At 38.6% G+C, this 22,114-nt stretch overlaps 2 protein-coding genes and 1 non-coding gene across 4 annotated transcripts; all 3 read left to right on the plus strand.

The window, feature by feature from the left end:
• Nucleotides 1-7,269: 7,269 nt before the first annotated feature.
• Nucleotides 7,270-13,880, plus strand: LOC121943794 (proton-coupled zinc antiporter SLC30A1). 2 transcript variants are annotated; one of them, XM_042487404.2, is made up of 6 exons: nt 7,270-7,427; nt 8,326-8,892; nt 10,071-10,391; nt 11,530-11,807; nt 12,516-12,703; nt 13,273-13,880. In XM_042487404.2, the coding sequence occupies exons 2-6, from the start codon at nt 8,334-8,336 to the stop codon at nt 13,583-13,585; spliced, it is 1,659 nt and encodes a 552-aa protein (XP_042343338.2). In that variant the 5' UTR covers nt 7,270-7,427; nt 8,326-8,333; the 3' UTR covers nt 13,586-13,880. The 2 variants fall into 2 exon arrangements, with proteins under 2 accessions (XP_042343338.2, XP_087935089.1); XM_088078963.1 differs by lacking the exon at nt 7,270-7,427 and having other exon boundaries at nt 8,277-8,892.
• A 1,324-nt stretch (nt 13,881-15,204) lies between these two features.
• Nucleotides 15,205-15,291, plus strand: trnastop-uca (transfer RNA opal suppressor (anticodon UCA)). The gene has a single exon. It is a non-coding gene; the product is annotated as a tRNA-Sec (tRNA).
• A 1,249-nt stretch (nt 15,292-16,540) lies between these two features.
• On the plus strand, nt 16,541-21,593 carry mrpl28 (mitochondrial ribosomal protein L28). The gene is made up of 6 exons (XM_042486852.2): nt 16,541-16,699; nt 18,323-18,628; nt 19,651-19,803; nt 19,887-20,021; nt 20,167-20,253; nt 21,064-21,593. The coding sequence occupies exons 2-6, from the start codon at nt 18,344-18,346 to the stop codon at nt 21,157-21,159; spliced, it is 756 nt and encodes a 251-aa protein (XP_042342786.2). The 5' UTR covers nt 16,541-16,699; nt 18,323-18,343; the 3' UTR covers nt 21,160-21,593.
• The last annotated feature ends 521 nt before the right edge of the window (nt 21,594-22,114 follow it).

Raw genomic sequence — 22,114 nt, forward strand, 5'->3', positions numbered from 1 at the left:
GTATTATATATATGTTTAGGTTTCTGCTGCTTGAAATTCTTTTCTCTTTTTTCAGAAGTTCCTCTGATCTTTGCTTGTATTTACTGGGATAATCTGGGATGGTTTTACCTGTTTCATGCCTTAAAAAACTCACTCCAGGAGTTGTTGGTTCTCGTCTCCTGGAGTGAGGGTGTGTAGCGGCGGCAGGGTGGGAGCTCTCTCTGTATGTGAGGAATTCCAGGATAAACTAATCCCACCCAGTTATGCTCCAATAGTACAGGGAGGGGAGACTGGGAAACAGTCAGAAATCATTTAAATGTGATTTTAATAACAATTTATTTCAGCACTCGCAGATGGCCCCAGTGAGTCATATATCAAATGTAGCACAGGGTCTTTTGTGTTTTATCTGTGTTATGACCCCTCAAAATGAGACAGGCAACCCTGTCTCATATAAACTACATTTATACTACTGATCTGTTTTACCCGTTACTTTTTGAAGAGAAATGTTGTTTTGCCTGGATTATGTTCACTGGCAATGTTTTTATGCCTCTGCAATAGATGTGGCTGGAGCCATTTTATTTTCATGTTGTCCATCTGTCTCATACTCATGAAGACGATATCGCAAAAATGTCTTGAGGGAAGTTGGCACAAACGTCCATTTGAGCTTGAGAATGAACTGGTTAGACTCTGGTGTTCAAAGGTCATGGTCTTACGCATAAATTTGTGCTTTTACTGCAACATTTTAAGGTGTAAATGTCTTCAGTTTTGTCAGATAAAAGTTTTCATGTTTTTATTGGGGACACAAATGCACATGCTCTAAATATGTCCCCTGCGTCCCTTCTGAAATCTACACTATGTGCATACAACTCCAACATTTCCTCATCATGTTCATAAAAACATGATCTGGGCAGCATTATGATTTACAGTATGTACTTTAATTTTTAGCGCACTCCGGACATCTTGTCTCTCGTTAGACATTTCAGTGATTAAATATTAACATTTTTAGAGGCTAGACATGGTAAAACTACCAAGTTATTTCACAAGAAAAGGGAATGATATGGCATTTTCTCAGTCTCTCTAAGCCCTAGCTTGATACTTAAAGAAATATGCTAATTTGTTTTTTAGTCTAGAGTGTGATGAGAAGATTAATAGCAGTGTTTTGCCATTCTGTTCGCCTCCTGTTCTCTGTTTTTCTTGGCCGTCATATGGCTACAGAATCTCCTGAGGCTCTGTCTCTATTTATATCAATATAAACATGTGATTGAGCACCGCAGGGTAAACAGCTGAAGAGCCTGTTAATGTAAAATAAAAAGTTTCTGTGAAATTGTTGTGTCAGATCCACAGAAAGTTAGATTGCCTCAGTCTAAGGTAAGAAGAAGCTGTTCTCAGAATTTGTTATTGATTTATTTCACAGCTGAGAGTCAAATTGAACCAGGATCAGGTATGTAGTTTCAGAAACATTAACTGGTTGCAAACTATTTGTGTTTTGGTTTGGTTTAAAGGGATGTTGATGTTTTACTCACAAAACCAGACAAATTGTGCAGCAAAACTGCATTGGTCACTGCTTGCCAAAAACAAAACAAAGAAGGAAGGAATTATACAAAAAATCTACAACAAAATTTGTAGAATGGAAATGTAGAAAATCAAAATGACTTGAAGCGTAAAAGAGCGCTTGGCACAAATGCAACATCTATGAGACAGCTATAAATACTACAAAATAGTAAGTAAGAAGAAAGAAATAAAAAAAAAAGATAAGATATATCTTTATTTTGAACATGTCAAATAAAATCAGACAACAAATAAAATAAATAAGACATCAGATGCCCACTATAAATATTCAGTAAATGAACATAAGTATTTCATGTCTGAAAAGGAGCAGCAGGAAGTAAATAAAGGAGAAAGGTAGAACAGAAATTGCATTTGACTGAAGCTAAGAATTATTAATCACTTAGTTGATCAACAGAAAATTAATTTTCAACATTTTTTATCATCAATTAATTGTCATTTTCAAGCAACAATATCATAACATATCATAATTGTTGAGTTTAAGGTTCATTCTTGACATTGTATATAGCAGTTTGATTAAAAATATCTTTACCTTCATCAGCAGATAAAGTTCGTAAATAATATATTACCTGTGGTGAGAATCTGCACTGTAAGTTCTGTACTTGTACACAGTCTTCGGGTTATTACATGGATTTTCTTTTTTTTCTTTCATGTCAGCTACTTTATACAACTCCACCACAATTCAAATGTTCATTCATTTGACAGCTATATTTACTCTGTAGTCTGTTGTTTTTGTAATGCAAAACATATTACCTTACTAAATATTACTTACAAAAAAAGGATGTTTTGTACATATTGTATTTAGTATAAAAAGGACTCCAAACTGCTTTATTAACATACTGCTAAAATGACAATGTATCAATAATAATCCTGTTATATGATAGCTAAAATCTCTGAAAGGGATCAGTCTGCACGGTAAGTTTTCCATTGTCTATTACATGTGTAAAATAGTCTTGTGTTTGCTAACATATTTGACATATGGACTTAAAGCTGGCTTAGGCAATGTAATTTTGGAGTCGCTGGGCAAAAAATCCCATATTAAACTTTGAGCATATTATAATTTAAGTGTTCTGAGAGAAAACTAGACTTCAATCACAGGTCAAATTCAGAGAGAAAGTGTTTCTACTAGCTGTTTAACACATGCAGATGCCCATGCACATCCTGTGGGTGAAATGTTGGTTCAGGGGCAGATAATCCCGCAGAGAGAATCGCTATTCCAGCACTGGCTAAAAACGCCTGGACTAACAAACAACCCAAGAAAGGAAGGACAAACTTATCAAAAAGAGAGTCTAACAGAGAATCTAGAAATAAACAAAATAAAACGTGTCAGTATCAGCGAAGGCCCATAGCTGTGGCATCAAGTTCACACTTATCGGCTGGAGCCTCAGATCACAGTGTGTCCTCCCCCTGACTCCACGCAGCTACAAACAACCTCGCCATGAAATCTGGAGACAGACCCACACTCAGCAGCTGTAGCAACATGAATCCATCCAGCACAAACCCCAGCTCCTGGACACAAATTTGCAACCCTGGGATAGCGAAGGAATGGCTATCCAACTCTCTCTATGATTGGCTTGTACTCATTGCCTTCATTGGTTGGGGTTAGGCAAAAGGGGTGTAATTTGTTAGGGTAAGACACAGCACTGATGGATTACGACCACTACAGCCGCTGAACAACAGTCCGTCTTCCAAGCTACTGCTCGCTCTCCTCCTGGGTTAGCAGTCCTTAGCAGTGTGAAGCAAAGCAAAGGGACAGTAAGGAGGGTCAAAAGAGGAGAAGTCGCAAGACAGGTTCCTGTTACAGATCTGTGCAAACATTAAGCACTATTTTGGAAATGTCTATAAAAAATATTTGCGAGATGACTGCATTTCCATTGAGTGATGTTATGCGACTTCTCTTCTGGCGATAACATTCCCTGTAGCTTGGCGATGGATGTTCAGAACATCAACAGGTTTATTTCTATTTTTGCCACCGCACTAGACGTCATTATTTACAATCGAAGGCAACATAGGCGGGTTATGTGAGCAATAATGGAAAGGCAAGCCCCTTCTACATGGGAGTGATCTTATATGAGGGATCTCTTGGAGGTGACAGTCCATGATTTCACAAAGGAATTTGCATTCAAAACCGGACGATCCGCTCAATTTTTTAAATGTAATGCAATAACACCTCTTGTAGCGCCTGCTGCATAATGCCCGAGGGAGCCAGGTCCCACCAACAAGCGCCTTGCCATGGTATCATGTGACCTATAAAAGCAGTTTTGCGAAATATGGCTTTTTTGAATCGCCTAAAATACCACCTCATGTGAGTGAAAAAACTTTTTTGTGATTTTTTTCAAAATTATCGTGTTCCCATTAGGTGTTCCCATTATATCCGTAATTCGTAATAAGTTATTTCAGTTTGCACAGTTTTAGGATTAAGGGACACCCGCCTACAGTCTCACACTACCTCAAAGCAGAAACACGTGCAGTGGAATCTGGTCTGCAGTTGCTGACAGGCTCAATAGCCGGCACACTATCATAGAACCAAAAGTAAATTAACAATAAAAGACACAAATAGTTTCTATATACAAATGCTCTATTGTATATCAGCCAACATCAAATTTAAGTGTACCTAAAAGTTCTTTCAGGCCAGTCACACCTGAAAATAGGCTGAAAATAGTAAACCCAAAAAGCACGAGTGGACATCATCCCTTTATTTCTAGCGCCGGCTGCTGTATCCCTCAAACATCGCAGCTCCACATACATTGCACATGTGCCATGTCCCATAGCTCCCATGGGGTCAAAGAACGTGTCCCAGCTTCTTTTGAAAAGCTTTGATGGACGGTTGAGTGACTAATGTTAGCATGCTAATTTTTGTCTCAGCTTTAGTCTGATAAACAGAGAGAAAGGGGGGTGAGGAGAAGCTGAGTGAATGCTGATCTACAATTACATAAGATTAAGTAAGTCGATGAATGGGAAACACTGAGTTATTGTGGGTGGATGTGAATATGGTTGTGGTCATCTAGCGGGAGGAGCTTCAGGGGGATTGCTAGCATTTCTTGTCTTTTCCAGATTTAAGGTGATGACATGTCAGTGCTGTGTTTTCAGATTGTTCCTCTACCCCAAAGTGGCAAAAAAGTCAGTCATGTTAACTTTAAATACATTCTCCAAAGACGAAGGAGCAGAGAGAGCTCAACAACGAAATACCAGCTTTGTAAAGCTTTAGCTGAGCCTCCAGCGTTGTGGCCTCTCTGTCTGTTAGGGGACAGCAGTAAGTGATCAAATGCTTCCTCGCTGGGTCTTTCCTTGGGCTTAGCCGTGCCTCAGGAATGTGCTGGCATGTTGGTAGAACAGTAGGGATTTATCCGAGGTGTCAGCCCCTATCTGGCCTGTTGACTCGCAGCCCAGTGGACTGCAACAGACCCCCGAACACTGGCACACGAGAGCAGGGGCTGATGGGACTGCAGCATCATCTGAGGGATCATGAGTGCTTAGAGAGGGATGGAGTGGGTGCACCACCTCCACAGAGACTGTGGGAATTAAAATGGAGAAAATTAAGTGGGCTTCGAAAGAATGGTTTGACATTTGGGGGAAATATGCTCACTCATCTTCTTGCTGAGGGTTAGTTGAAAAGATCTACCTGCCAGCATCTCTTAAGATCACAAAACACACTACATGTAAAGTGATAATTTCTTAAACTTCACACCTCCTTGTAACACACAGCAAGCTTACAAACTCTGGCAGTTCGAGTGTAAAAAAGTGTGCGGATATAGTATGGCTAAAACAACATTCAGGAAACCTATCGAGCCCTGAGCGAGTAAGCAGCAGCTTGCTCTGTGTGGTGGTGCACAAAGCTCCACCCAAAAAAACCCCCAAAAACATCATTTAGCTTATTTATTGATTCATAGAACAGGTCAGGATCAAGCAGCAACCTCCAAGGTTAAAAATGAAGCCAGTGCAGAAGTATTAAAATCTGCAGTTCCTCTAATGGCCACTTGAGGCTGGCTCCAAAACAAAGAAAACCCTTATGGACCCTCATGTTAAAATGCTTTTTAACACAGTTTTTTTTCTTTCATTTTTTTTCAGCAGGAACAAACATATTTACAGCTTGGCACAAAACACAGTTTTAGTTTCTTTAGCTAATTTCTCCCTTCATAACAATTGTACTATGATGATTTTTTATATAACTCACCTGCTTACATTTTATTAAGGCTTAAAGTGACACATAATTAAGAGCGGGGCTACTTTGAGTGACAGGCTATCTGAAGATAGTGTCCTAGGCTTCTCAGTCAGATCCATACCTCGCTCCTCCACCACGCCTCCCTCTCACCTACATATGTTCACCTCAAGCTCCAAAGACAACCAGGATAATGATAGCAGAAATGCTGAACTCGTGGCCTCAAAATGGGAGTACACATAGTAATGGGTGATCACATGGTGGCTTTTACAGTCCATGGTACAAATGGATGCCTTAGGTTGTGTTGTTCCACAAGATAACACTAATCTAACCGTAGTTTACGAAATGAGTGTGCTGCGGTCTTTTTAAAGACAGTAAGGTTAGCCTTGATCTACTTTAGCCAGAATAAACCAGTCTTCATATCAGGGTGACCATGACCCCCTTAGCCCATCCTTGACGGCGCCACTGATTTCAAGATTCACCCTTGTCCTGAACTTGCCCTTTGTGACCCCAATGGCCGCGGATCAGGAGAAGATACACAGGTACACTTCATTTTGTCTCACACTGTCTGGTTATTATCATTTCTACTTGTTATCAGCTTGTTTCAGCTTTTGATTTGATTGAAGCTAGTGGATATTTACATTGGTGGAAAACAAAAACAAATTTTGGCTGCACTAGTGTATCAATTACACATTAATTTCCTCCCATATTTCAACCTCACATATTTGGTATATTTGGAAACTTTGTATTCTGCTCTAGAATTTAAAATAAAGCTCAGGTTTAACTATACGAGGTACAAGGTACGAGGTAGATTTATTGTCATTTTTTGTAAACGTGGTTTAGGAGGAAATGAAATTGAAGTTAATCTGCAGCTTGACTTTGTATCAACAAAGAGGCTCAGGAATTCAAGGCAGCTGTGGGAGTGGTGTATTTTGACCTTTGCAAATGTGGCCAGCATCTGTCTGACAGCATGAATATGAATATGTTTTTATTGTCATCTCATAAGTACAACGAAATTGAAATGCAATCCTTACAGTGCAAGAGGATGCCATAAAGGCATCTGCTTTGTTTTACATCCCTGCCAGATCCAAGTGGTGCTCCCCCTTTTTTATGGTATATACTGATTAATTATTTGGAAGGGGAAGACACTAAGGGGTACATCTGAAGTGTCTGCTCTGTTTTACCAAGAAATTGAAAAAAATGCAGAAATTCATCATGATATTAAATCAGTGACATCCCAAATGACAGCAAATATTTCACCACAGCCATACCGAACTTTAATATTACCAAGATAAGGGCTGGTTATTCTATTTATTCTCCATTAAGCAACCCAAAGTTTCTACTCTTGTTCTTTCAACATAACCTTATGGTGTGGTTATACAATCCTGACAACACAGTGAGGATTTAATTTGTGCAGATCAGCTTCAGTGTGAATGGTGGGTGGGCTGTGTGATCATCCACTGGAGGTATTCTCTGCCACCAATAAGCTGAGGAGGGAATGCAAACAGGGATGACTGAGGAGAGGAGGATACCACCCACCACCTCCCCCCTCCTCCCCAGCTCACATGACTGCGATTAGAGCAGAGGAGGAGTGTGGTGGGACAGAGAGGGAGAGATGGTGAGCACCATGAATGACATTTTTCTGATTACGGCGCTCAGATCACTTCCAAGAAGAACTCAACTTGCCTTTGATTGCTGGCTGAGGGTCGTCCACTTTTCTGGGGTATTTAAACTTTAGACAGACTACATTTGTTGCATTTGTTTGAAATTCTTAAAGCTGCTTGTGCAAGTAGTTAATTGTGTGTTACATGCTGGTTTATTCATGACTTAGAGTCAGTGGTGGAAAAAGCTCTCTTGCTTAAATGAACGAAGTCATGCATTCAAAAAATGTACTTAAGTTGTGCAACTTTACTCTTTATTTTACTGTACTCCACTACATTTCAGAGGGAGAGATATATCTTCTTTTCTACATTTATCTGACAGCTGAAGTTTGCGGATCAAGACACATGAAGCTTAATATGATCAATGTAAACCAATCAGCACAATGAATGCACCTTAACTATAGGTATCTAATCAGCTAAGACAGCATAATGGTGTGTGATAAGTGAGGGCTGCTGTGGTTCCTTACCTCAAGTGTAATAAATACAGTTGCAGTGTTCAGTGTTGCTCAGAGGCAGAGGTGGATTATGAGACTATGGGCCCCTGGACACAGACATGCAGAAGGCCCCACCACCTCTCCTCAGCAAGAAAAATTGACTTTTTTTGGTTAAGCCGCTTTTTATTGTTGTTTTGCATTTCTTTGCATTTTGTGTCTCTTTTGAGGTAATTTTGTATCTTTTTGTAGTTGTTTAATGTCTCTTTGTGGTCATGCTGTGTCTTCTTAGTTGTTTTCACTATTTTGTAAGGGTTGTTTTGCATCTCTTTTAGGTAATTTTGTGTATTCTTTTGTCATTTGGGTCTCTTGGCAGTCAATTTTGTCTCCTAGTAGTTGTTTTGTCTCTTTGTAGTTTCAAATATGTTGTTCCTTTTGCAAGAGGACACTGGAAATTGTGCTGACAATAATAAAAAAGTGTTCATAATTGTTTGTATGAAGAATTCCAGTTTGCGCTTTATATTCTCAGTTGCAGGTATGAGAGTGCTACACTGGTGCATGCTGGGAGTGAACATCCTGCTGCTGGTGTGTGAGGTAACCATAAGTCAGCTGTGCAAGTCTCTCATCACCTTGATGGATGGTTTCCACACACTCTTCATCCTTTCGCACATGGCAAGCCTAAAAAAACCTCTGCTCTCCTCTTTGGACTCCCTTGTGTCTCCTCCACATGCTAACTCCTCCTTGGCAGCACCTCTCTCCACCCCACCTGCAGAGTCATCCATCCAATTTCTACCTGGGACTGACGGGTCTCTGAACTGTGGTGTGTCCTACGTCAGCAACAGGATCCAGCCTTTGGGAGCTTTCATCTCTACTGTCCTCCTGACCTCTCTGTGTTTCCCTTCCTTCTTGGAAATCATTAGCTTTTCTCTGGATCCACACCCAGTGCAGCGCCCCCTGCTGCTTGTGGTGGTTGGAACTGTCAGTCTGCTTTTTAAGATACTGGTGGTCTGGCTGAACTGGGCTCAGCTGCAGGATGAGAGGGCTGGGGCTGACGGGCAGCCGTTCACTGAATCTCGCCTTGACGTGAACCTCAGAGGTAACATCACCTACAAATGACATGTTCTCTCCGTGAGCTGATGCACAAATACCAAATAAAAAAAATGTGGCATCATTTTCTAACAAGGCATCTTTGTAACACCAATAATAGCTTTATTAATGGTCAATAAATCCCTTGCAAAAGCTTTTTACACTAGTTAAATCATTAATAAGAATATATGGGTTGCCAGTTTGTGACTGGTGTTTATGCTCCCCGGGTGCTGACAGGCAAAACGTCCCGCTGCCTAGAGAGGCGAGGCACACAGACTTTGCAGTAATATTCTGTCTTTCTGTGGTCATTATGCATGTTTTTGTGGTTTTTTGTCACTTGAAGGCATTTTTTGTGTCTTTTTGTGTCACTTTGTCGTTGCCTTTTGTCTCTAGGAAGACATTTTGTGTCTATGTGTGTTTTTTCCCACCTTATGTAGCAATTTTGCATCTATTAGTAGTTGTTTTGTGTCTCTTTGTAGTCATTTTGTTTCTCCCTGTGGTTGTTTTGTGTTTCCTTTTGTGTATCTTTAAGGTGATTTTCTGTAGTTGAATTGTGTCTTTTTTTAGTTTCTTTGTGTCTCCTTGAGGTTGTTTTGCATCACTTTGAGGTAAATGTATATGTTTTGGGTATTTTTGTGTCTCTTCATAGTCATCCTCTGTCTTCTTGTGATTATTTTGTGTTACTTTTTTGTGTTGGTTCATTGTCATTTTGGTCAATAAGTGTTAATTTGAGTAACATTTTGGAAGTGAAGGCTGGGGGTGGCTAACACTTTGGGCCCTTGGCCTGTACCCAGAAGGCCCATTTAGTAATCCATGTGTGTGAAACTTTTTACTGTACTCAAGGACGTAAACTAATTTTGACAGTTCTGGTGGCTGAACTGTGGTAATTTTAGAGAATGTGGAATTCGTGGCAGCTCAGGGTCTGTGAAGCTTTTTTTAAATAGTGCTGTAGAGCCCCCGATTGTGTCTCACATAGTTAGTCATGTCATGTGAAAGCACATACTTGTACTGGCATTAATGATGTAATAATAATCTTTCACTACAGAAGAATTACTGTTCCTGTCCAGATGATGGTATTGCTCTGAGAGATTTCACTTTGAAGTAGCTGCCAAGTGTATGTTCAGCTGTAAGGAACATTAAACAACAGCGTCCATATTTATTTTTCATTCCTGTGTTCAACTCCCACAGTCTTGGCTGCAGAGGAAACCAAAGGGCAGGTTGAGCCTGAACAAGTCCAGGATGACGTTAGCCATGTCCAATCTGCCATGGACAAATCCCTCCACAATGGGGCGCTTGTCTTCTGTAACCCGGGAACCTCCAGCATTTCTGACACTGACTCTGAAACCCGACCACCACAGCCAGAAGTCCAGCTGCATGCAGCAGCTCCACAGGACAGCAGGGACAGTGACGCAGACAACAGTGTTGCAGATTTAAAGGTTTGCAAGTGTGAGAGTCGTTCAGAGGACATCACAGAGATTTCTAAAGACAACACCTGCATGGGACATCCTGGTGAGAGATTTAGTTCCTTTGACTATCGCATTCCTAATGTAATTGTTAGTCATCGGAAATATTTGGTTTTCATATATGACCAAATCAATTTTGTTATGCATAAGGTGTGTTTCTGCAGGTGAAATTACATTTTTACATGAATTTAGTTTGCATAACACATTAAACATGTTCATGTAAAAAGAATAACCATGAAAATCAATGTCACAGGTAAATGGTAAAAGTAGGGCAATATTTCAGTGTTATCATTTATTAACATCCAGTGATTATCATTGACAACTTTTGTTTTTGTAAGCTCTACTTGCATCAAAGAGTGGTTGAATAATTTATTTTATTTATTATTTATTTATTTCATGTAAAGTTATTTTCACATTTACCATATCACAATATGTGGATGTTTATACTAACTACATACATCACATAATATCATTAATATAATTATTATTAATAACTAAATCTGTTTCCAGGAAGCATGGTGTTTTAAATTCAAAAGTTATTAAAGAAGCAGTGTGTAGGATTTAGTGGTATCTAGCAGTGAGGTTTGCAATCAGCTGAAACTTTTCCCGTGTGCCAAGCGTGAATTCCTTGTTAGGATTTCTTCAGTTTTCATTGTTAAGAATTTTTTCCCAGGAGCTTAATTGACCGTAGAGGTTTCATCTTCTCCAAAACAAACAGACCAGGTGATTAAAACCCACAAATTAAGTGAATAAAGCAGTTTAATGTTACAAATCAGTGTTTTTCTGACGCTGTTTGTTTCACCGTGGGTGGCCAACGCAAAAACACAAAAACATGAAAATGTGAATGGCCCTATCAAGAGCCAATGTTTGGTTTGTGTGTTCTGGGCTATTGTTGAAACGTAGCTGTGCAACATTGCGATCTCCAAAAAAAACCCAAAACAATTCTTATTTTCAGGTGATTATACACTAAAGAAAACATACTCAATACAGGCTATTGTATTCCTTTACTGTCAATATATTCCCCTAAATCCTACACACTGGATCTTTAAGAAATGTGTGATATTTTTTCCTGTGTTTTTGTGTTATGTCTTGTTTATCTTTTTATGGTCCAGCAGCAGATGCACTGTAGCTCTGATCTCACTGCCCTTGAAACAATCATGTTTTACTGTTTTCTCCTCCTTCAGACAGGCAAAATACATCTAACACCTCCCCAGCTGTCAAGTCCTCACAAGACATTCAGAGCCCTGTGCTAAGCAGCCAGTCGCCAGTGGGTCTCCTGTCCTGTGTCCTCGTCATTCAGGGCCTTTGTACCTCCCTCCTGGCTCTGATCAACAGCCTGGTGATGCTGCTGATCAGCCCACAGGACCTGCACAGCTCTGGGGCCTGTGGCCTCCTGGTTTACCTGGATCCTGGCCTCTCCCTGCTGGCTGTGATTATACTGATTGCCACAGCTGCACCACAGGTCAGGCTCCATGGGTTTATGTGTGTTGTTTTAGTTTAAAGGTGCAGTGTGTAAGATTTAGGGGGATCTACTGGCAGAAATGGAAAATAATATTCATAACTAGATTTTCATTCTTGTATATTCACCTTAAAGTTAGAATCATATTTTCATTACCTAAAAATGATCCCTTCATATCGACACAGGGAGTGAGTCCTCTTTCACAGAGTCTGTCTTGTACAGCAGCCCAAAATGGACAAACTCTGGCTCTAGAGAGGGGAATTTGCAATTTTATGTTATCCATGCATCTTATGCATATGCATCTTATATTATATTTCAATTTGCACAATTTGAGGGTTAATGCAAACCCGCCTATTGAGAATGAATGAATGAACAATGCATTTAATGAGCATACACTGATTTGCCAACCTTAAGCATCCAAAACTGACGCTGGAGGTGCACCTAGAGGGTGATAGTTTGACGTGTAGAGTCACTGAGAAAGCATCTATATTTGATAAGTTGGGATTGAGAATGTGTTGGCTTGGAAAGGGTGGGGTAGGGATGCTAGATATCATTAAATTCTGCACAGTGATCCTTTAAAGGACAAAGTATGTATATTTATTACTAGACCTCTTAACAAGACCAAATGAAGAGTTCAACACATTTATTATGATAACACATATTTGCTGCAGCTATATCTGTTGCTGTTGTTTCACCTGTAAATATCTCCAGTTGTATAGTTATGGACTGCTGCTGCTACAAGCCACACCTCCACACATTTGTGCATCTGATCTTGGACGGAGGATCACGAGTGTCCCCGGGGTGCAGGCTGTGCACGACCTCCACATCTGGCAGCTGACTGAATCCATCATGGTGGCCTCTGTCCACGTACATTGCCATGCTGGGTTTCCAGCACACAGGTGAAATGGAAAAGTTTCTCTGTGGTGGTTCTTACTTCTTATCTTTTACATTTGTCTTTAAATTCAGTTCTCAATTAACCCTTTGAAACCTGGATCAACATTACATTTCTTGTGCTGCTTACAGACACCTTTATATAATTTTTTAAAAGCTAGGGGAAAATGTCTAAGGAAAAAGAAAGTTATATTTTCAATTATCATAGTTATATCGTTCAATTATTTTTACAAAATTATTATATTTTTAAGCAATTCTTCCACACCAATTCCTGTTGTTTTTTTTAACTTTCTCTTTTCTTGTCTTTTTATCTTCTCCTTTTTTCTTTTTTTTCGGGTTCATTTTTCTTTTGTTCCTCATTGCCTTCTTCCTATGTTTTAGAATGAAATCAAGACAATTTGCTCAGGTTATAAAGGGTTGATGTACCAGTTTTTAAACTGCAGTTAAAGGCAGCAACTGTGAGGCTTAACATCTGCTAAAGCTCATGGAGCTAGGGTTATTTATGTTACATATCTCTATGTATATGCACATGCAAGTATATATTTCATTAATGCAGAATCACTTGACTCATGTCCAGGTGTGCTGATCTGATGAAGAGTGTCACTAAGGTGCTGCAGAGTGTAGGAGTGAGCTGCTGCACTGTTCAGCCAGAATTTACCTCCTGCTCTGGGTCCTCAGCAGGCAGCGAGGGGGACGCCTCCCTTGTTGTCCACAGAGAGGACCCCTCCATGCCTTTTCACCTGCCCTGCAACCTCACCTGTGGAAAGGCCTGCGCTGGGAGCATGTGCTGCTCTCCGTTAGAGGAAGAGACCTGGAGTCAGCAAGAACCAGCAGCTGGAGAAACACAGGAAGAGCCTCAGACACTGGTCATCGAGAACACGTTCCTCTGACAGAAAGAGCTGCACCGGAAATAAATTAATGAATGTAAAGAAAGAAAGATGATGGATGGTGGGGAAAGTTAACACATTTAAGGGTGTAATGTCTTTTAAAACACTGCTGGTACGTTACATGTAAATGTTAGTTTTGTGACTTTTACACGGTCCTGCACCAAAGATTTTTATGCACTTTATGCACAAATGAAATTTGGTGAAAATGGAGGCATTTTTTTCTGGTGTTGCTTCATTTGTATCTGGATCCTCTGTGCCCTCTCCCATGTCTGTATGGAAATAAAACAAATAATTCTTATGTGTGTCTCCTCTTATTTTAGGATTATACCAAATTCATTGACACAGTGGCAAAAGGAAGTACAAAATAATATATGATAATATATTATATTATAATATTTGATTTAATTGTATACATTATGGGTATCCATTTCAGTACAGAATGAAACATATTCAATACTTTCCTTTTATAATCCACTACATTTATCTGATTCTCCTATTGCTGCATAACAAAAGCATATAATATAAAATATATATTATATATATATATATATATATATCATATATTGAAATTATCAACAAAAGCAAAAATGTAAAAAAAAACAAAAAAGAAAAAAGACAATAAAATAACATAGAAGTACAACAATATGAAAAAAATGCAACATGTACAATATAGGCCTATGTGTCTTAAATCAAAGAGCTGTGTAGTTTTCAGAAGTATTTGTTAATGTGCATAATTATGCAAAATATTGCCCAAGGGTTAAGGAATGTGTAAAAGTTCACAGTATGAAGAATAAAAACAGTGTGTGCAAATAATAAAAATACAATGATAAACTTAATAATAATAGTAAACTTTATGTAAAGAGTACTCTTCATACAAGGGATGCATCTTATGCTTCACAATAAAAATGCAACACGAAATGCAAAAGACAATGAAAGGACACTGTGATAAACAAAGTACAAAAGTGAAGGTAAACAGTGCAGAGACCAGTAGGATTATTAAAAATGAGAGAATCGATATAAAATAAGAATAAGCTTACATTCATTAAAAGCCAGACTAAATAAATTAGTTTTCAACTATCATCTAAAAATGATCACCAAGCCCGCATCTCTTATTTGTTTCAGAGGGCTGTTCCCTAATTTTGGAGGATAGTTGTTAAAATCCGCGCTGCCTTTTTTCTTTAAAAAAAAAAAAAAAAAAAAGGCTACACCGCAGCACACTGAGGTAAGACAACACAGGAAAGCACATGTAACTAAACAATTAGAAATGTTCGTACCTTTTCTGCCATAGCATGCCTAAAACGGATTTGTTTTGTGCTAAATTGTGATCCCCAAACATATTTATTACCTGTGATGACGCCATGTGGCGCCACCTCTTTATTTCCAGACAGCCAATCACAATGCAGCTGCTTTGCATAACAGCACAAACCAGACTACATTTTACACTTCTGGGGGTTTATTTGACACAAATATGCTTTAGGACATCCAGTGCGTTGTTATACTTCCTGTACACGAGTTTTTTATGATACTTGCAAATCTACGTTAGGCAAGCAAATCACACCACGACTCAGACGGCTCTCATCTCCTATCACTTATATAAAGGTCTGGATCGTCGTGGAAAAATTGCCCGGATGAGCCTCGGTGGTCCGGGGTGCAGGCTTCAAACCTGTAGCTGCTTAGCGGCAGAGTGGTTCAATTCCACCTTTCGGGCGAGCAATAAGCGCTCGTATAATTAATGATGAACGACTGTATTTAACACTAAAACCACCGAATAACGACAACTGCGACTGACAGAAAACACAGAGTGTTTAACTACATCTATCACTGTGATACATCTGGTTTTACATAACATGAGCGAAAACTCAACATTGTACAGTCCTCTTTGCTATATAATGAATTGTTTTTATTTTCATTTTACACAAACGTCAAAATGTACTGATTACCTCATGGGCTTACTTCCTGTCAGTCATTGTCCTTGTGCTTCACAATAAAAGTCAAAGAAGTTCAAAGAAAAAAAAGTCACTTTTAATTCTTTTTTTTCTGTAGGCAACAGAGTCGTTACTGTTTAGGGACTGTTCAATAAGAGGAGAGTGAGTGTTGCAAAACGGGGGAGCCACTTTAGAAAGATTTAAGCACTCGGGAGAGACGTGTTTAGAAGGGACATTCAGTTTTTAATGGTTGTGTGTCATTTATTTTTTTATACCATCAGAAGCACAAAACCTGCAAGTGGGGTTTGAAAAGCATTTTTGTTTAAAAATGACAAACTGTGATGTTTAAATGCTGCTCACATAATGAATTTCTCACAATTTCATAATTGTAATATTGCAGTGAATTACTTTTCCTTAGATTGAAAAGTAGATGGTTTATAATTATATAAATAATATAGAAAATTAAAGATATTAATAAAGGGGGTGGCTGGGGCTGACTTTGTTTTATCTTTTTTATTATGAACCTCCCTGGAGCTACAATTTTTTCCTTTGAGTCTCCCTGAGTCACTTGGGATAAGTGTATGACCACCCTTCCACCATAAATAACCACATTTCACTGTTTATTGCAAGATAAATGGTGTGATTTTTATTATCATAAATAACAAAGAGGCAAGTGACTAACATATCAGCACGAAATAAAATAAATAAACATCAAATTATTTTTGCATCTTTATGGCTTAATCTTTTAACAACTGCTTACTGAGATCACGGAGCAGGATTTATTAGATATTTCTCATTTTCTCAGTAAAAGAAGGGTTAATGAATGTATACAAACTAAATCCCTTTTAATAAAGATGGTTATATTTGTAAATTATTTGAAATTTTATTCTTCACTTCCATGTATTGGAAACAGCTGCTACGAAAGTGAACACATGAAATTGATGTTTTAAATCTATAACGAAAAGATCACGCATGATTGACAGCCTATGGAAACCAATCATCGAAGAGAATTTCCTGTCTGCCATCCAATTAGATTCCTCCTCGTTGTGGGCGGGCCAACCAATGCGGAAATCTGTCAGCAGCACAGTGTCATGGAGGGTGTGCGTGATGTCCTTGCCTGCTTGATGTCTTTCTAACGTGGATTGGACACTCGTTTTCAACCGTGCGGAGGTCCCTGTTTTCTCATCACACGGTAAGACAGACTTTGAGTGTGCTCTCAGCGGTATATTAGACTCGCTGAGGCTGTTTTTGCCGTATAACCGTGCTGTCGGCCTGTGTCTGTTAGCTTCATGCTAACAAGCAACGTTACAGAAGTCGTTGACTTGAGCTCGTGAGTTTCTATACTTGTATTTCTTATTCATTAAAATGTGCAGTTTGTACCAAAAAATCAACTGTAGTAGATTTACTTGGTTTAAAAGTAACTAAGTCATTGTATCAGGGAAGTGTTAACATGTTAACTAATGTTCAGCACTGCTCCCAGTACACACACACACACACACATATACACACACACACACATATACAGTGAAGCAACGTTACAGAAGTCGTTGTAATTTTATTTTACTTATCTTACTGTTTTTGCATCTTGTGATTTAATCATACTTGGCGCCTTGTTTTTTATTATTTAACATTTTAATATTATTATATTGTAATTATTTTTTACTATTGTATTATTTCGCTGCTTATACTTCTTTGTACCTCATAGCTGCTGTAACATTGTGAATTTCTCCACTGTGGGACTAATAAAGGATTATCTTATCTTGCCTTTAATATCATTCAACGTTAATATTTTTGTTTACTTTAAGAGATATTCAACAATGAACAAAACACAAATTACCAGAGTGCTAGAGTGATTTTTTATGTTTGAATCTATCCTATTAGTGCTGAAAAAATGTTTATGGAAAGAAAAAATAATCACAAAAATTAAATTAAATGTTGTAATTGCCCCAGGGCCCCAGACCATCAGGACCCCCAAATGCCCCAGGCCATGTTTGTGGCAGTTACTTAGTGGTGATTTAATTAAACACACATATGTTTTGTAACATTCACCAGGTAGCTCTTGCATTTTTACCCAGTCTTCAGGCCCTGTGTCAAAATCAAGTAAGACGACCTTTTAATATATCAGCCGATATGAATCTTACATGGTGTCTTAAATATATTTGTGTGTTATCAAAGTGAAGATAAACTGGCACACAGCAAACCTGCTGCAGAAAAGCACTGGGATTGTTTGTTTATGGGGTGTTTAATTGGGGAGGAGGTTCATCTGGCTGTAATTTTCAGAAACATTTTTAGTGATTGTTTAATTGTTAAAATCATTAATCAATTGATACTTTCAATTACAAACTATTCAAGGTGTCGACTTGGGCATTGGGAACTTGTGATATGTATTTATTTATTTGTTTTATATTGTTTTCTGACATTTTATGGACTAAACTGTCAATCTAAAATAGGTATAATATAATAGCCTCTTACAGACCTACAATTTATTACTCAGGCTGATTAGGAAGCAAAATATTCAGTGTGTCATGAGTGAACCGAGAAAAATCTGTGGCAATAAATCTTGCCAGATGAAAGAACAAAACTGAAATCTTTTTTTTTCTTCGACTAATTCAGATAGTTATTTCAGTACAAATCTCTCATGAATGTAGTAATCTGTGCCTCCCATGTTAATGATACAAGTCCCCAAACTAAATACAGAAATGTTTTCTGTTTCAGCCCCAACTCAGTTATAATGCTGTGCAGTGAACTGATCATTTTCTTATTGATTTCCTGCCGTATATGTGTAACAATGTTTCATATTTACTCTTTCTTTCAGATTTGGTTTTGACAGTCCGATATGCCGCTTCATAAATACCCCCCGAAATTGTGGGAGGCCCTGAAAATGAAGCAGGGCATCTACGCTCGTCTCCCCAAACACTACCTCAAGTCCCTCCAGCCAAAAGAGCCCACTCCCGTCCATTGGAAGCCTCTGGGAGTCCAGCACCGAGCCAACCCAGTGACGGGGCAGAAAGAACGGGTGCAGGATGTGCCGATACCCATCTATTACCCTCCGCAGTCCCAGGACGGCCTGTGGGGAGGAGAGGGCTGGATATCAGGCTTCAGATACGCTAACGGTGACAAAGTGAGTCTGATTTACTGCCTTTAGCTTGTGTGCAATGTGTCATCCTAAAACATCCTAAAAATCTATTTTGGACTATATAATCAAATCAAATATTATCCCTTCCCCTTTCACGCTTAAACTGTCCTGTCCATTAAAGCCAAAAAAACCCACTCAATAAAACAGTTTCACGTTAGAAATCAGTGGATTTTTAATGCTTTTTGGCTTGTTACAGACAGGCCGCTATCCCAGCACGTGTTAATATGTGCTCACCTTTTTTCTCTGATAACTTAAAATCAAGACATTCAGGAGGTTTTTACTGAGAGGAATTATCTGCAGAGGTCTCTCTCTCTCTCCAAAACAAATGGACCAGTTGATGTAAACCGTTAAATTAAGTAGTTTCACGTCAAAAGGTAGTGTTTTTCCGACACCGTTTGGCTCATTATAGAGGAATTGATACCTCAGGTGGTCATCGTGAAAATGCAAATTGCCCAATCTGGAGTTTGTCCATTCTGGGCTACTGTAGAAACGTGGCAGTGCAACATGGTGATCTCTGTAGACGAGGATCTGCGTTATATTCTAAGGTAACAAAAACACAACTTTTTGTCCCATTATTTTTCAGGAGATTTTACACTATAGAAAAAATATTTTTACATTCCTTTTCTGCCAGTACACCCCCCTAAATCCTACCTACTGTTCCTTTCAGGATTTATCCATTACAAAAATGCTTTTTAAGGTATATTAACTTGTCACTCGGTTCGTCACACTTTCATCTTTTTTAGTGCTGTAAAAGGAATTGTGGAGTGCACACACTCAGTGGAACTGAAATCATATTATTTTGAGATTTTTTGCATCCGTATTGGTATTTACACATTCAGCAGACTTAAGCCTGGTTTTGGAAAAAGAAATATATATTTAAGATATTTATTGAAAGATATAAATAGGCTGCACTAAAGCCAAGAAGATTAGATTTTAGATTTTTTCCCTGATGTTCTGTACCTAATGTAGCTCCAGGAATCAAACCTCTGAATCCTTTCTCTCCGTAGCTGTCGACTCGTCTGAGGAAAACCTGGAAACCACAGCTGTTCAAGAGAGAGTTGTACAGCGAGATCCTCGATCACAAGTTCACCATCACAGTCACAGCACGCACCCTGGACCTCATCGATGCTGCCTTTGGATTCGACTTCTATATTCTCAAAGTAAGAGAGCACTCCCTCTGTGTGACCAAATTTCATTTCCCTCTGGCTCTTTCTATAACTGTGAATTATCCAACTCTGACCAGACACCAAAGGAAGACCTGAACTCCAAGCTGGGGATGGACCTGAAGAGGGCCATGCTGCTTCGCCTGGCACGCAAGGACACTGAGCTCTACCCCTCTGACGCCATCAAAAGAGAGAAAGTCTACGAGAAATACAAGGTAGGTGGGATGTGTTTAAGTCCGCTGAGTGACTCTGAGTGTTTTGGGAGAGCTGTGATTGATGCTTACCAGCTAATACACAAAAACAAGTTGTGATTAAACAAAAGGGGTTCTGAAGATGTTTCTTTTTCTTCGGTCTGAGCAGCAGTTTGAGGTCCCAGAGGAGGAGGCAGAGTGGGTGGGTCTGAATCTGGAGGAGGCTGTGGAGAAACAGAGGCTGCTGGAGCACAAGGTAAGAAACTCCTCAAACACAACTGCCTGAAGCTCACCTCATTCTGCACCTTTTTCAGCCAGTGAACCTCGCAACAGGTGAAAACTACGGAGGACGAATGCTGACCTAACTTTAGACTGACCTTATAAACACACACACGTAAATTAATACATTTTGAAAAGTAAATAAATAAAAAGTTGTTCTAAAAATAGGAATATATATATAAAATATTTTGATGTCCTGTGTAATGATTAAATTTTAATTATTTATTTATGCATTCATCTATTTATTTCCATATATATTTACACATCAATACATGTATTTGTTCTTTTATTTATGCATTTAAGCATTTATTTACTAATCCACATATTTATTTATTTATTTCAGAATTAATTTGTTTTGATACTTTTTTTCATGTATTTGTTTGGTTATTCTTGTGTTATTTTGTACATTAATTTGTTTATTCCATTGTTTTTATTTGTTTTGTTTGTATTTTTTCAGCAGTAATTTATTTCTTTATTTATTTGTCTGTATGTATTTACTCCTATGTTTATTTAATTATTTATTTCCAAACATATTTATGTATTTATTTATTCCTGCAGTCATTTATTTATTTATTTATTGATGCTTAAATCATTTACAGTCCTCCATAAGAAACAAAGTGGTAGAGCTAATGCTCCTCGGCTCCAAGATATAGAGGAAACTTCTAAATAGGAATTGCAGGGCTCAAATATCTTCTTTTCAATGAGGAGTGATTTGTTACAAATCAGTCAGTGGGTTATCATTCAGTTCTGACTGTGTTTCGTTTTCGTTCTTCCTCTTGTCTCTCAGGAGCCGGAGCCTCAGTTTATGGCCTGTGTGGAGAAGCTGGTCGAAGAGCTGCACATACAAAAACTCTCAGAGCCACACCTCATAGAGAAGAAGTGACAGCATGAACCGTCTGAGCAGGACAGAGGCAGCTTTTCGGACGGACTGAAAAATAAGTAGGTTGAACTTCAAGCTTCTCCAGTTGGTGGTGGGAGTCACCAGGTTTCTGAACCATTTTCACCTGGGAAAACTTCTGCAGTTTTAACTGGTGTTTCCACCTGGGAGCGACACAAAGGAGGAAGAGACACATTTGACGAGGTCATGTTGGAGTAATGCCTATTTTTTTCCTCTTGTATGTAAGATCCACAAATAAGACATTTTTAGGGATCGAAGAAACAGCCGCCATCAGCGCAAATACTCCCCAGCCAGCTGTGATATCAGGCTCTTGTACATTTTATTAAAAAATTAAAGGTTTTCTTTCTTTTTTTTTCTTAAACCTTGTTTCTATTCATCTGTTGTTCAATAATTATAAAATAAATTCACTAATTATATGATCCACTGATTCGCTACATGATTTAAGCTGAGGCGACACTTGTTTCAAATGCAAAATCAAGTTAAAGGAACAGTTCCACATTTTTGAGTAATAGGCTTATTTAGCTTGCTTGAAATGCAGTCCAAATGGAAAGTATTTTTCCAAATAGTTAATGAAATACTTTAAAATACACATCCAAAGCTGGTCAAGTTTGCAAAATAATAATATGTGTTTAAGTGATACAGTTTCTAATACCACCGGGTTGGGATAGTAAGATTCGGAGTGGTATATAGGTGGTAGAAAGTAGTAGTTTCCAAGTAGTTTTTAACTCTATTTTCTCACGTTTTTGTGGTTGAGTAGCTTCAGCTACTAAAAAAATGTGTCATTTCTCCAAAGGGATCTTCTCTGTAGTGTTGTTGGACACAAATAACAATCTGAGCCTGTCAGTGGCAAAAATAATGGACATAAAATTTTTGGTGGTTACAACGCAGACTGAGTTCCTGCAGCATTTTTCTCTCAGTACAGGACCATTTTCAAAAATGG

Source organism: Plectropomus leopardus, chromosome 6, assembly GCF_026936395.1.
Source record: "Plectropomus leopardus strain MGB_pleo_1.0 chromosome 6, ASM2693639v1, whole genome shotgun sequence".
NCBI lineage: Eukaryota > Metazoa > Chordata > Actinopteri > Perciformes > Serranidae > Plectropomus > Plectropomus leopardus.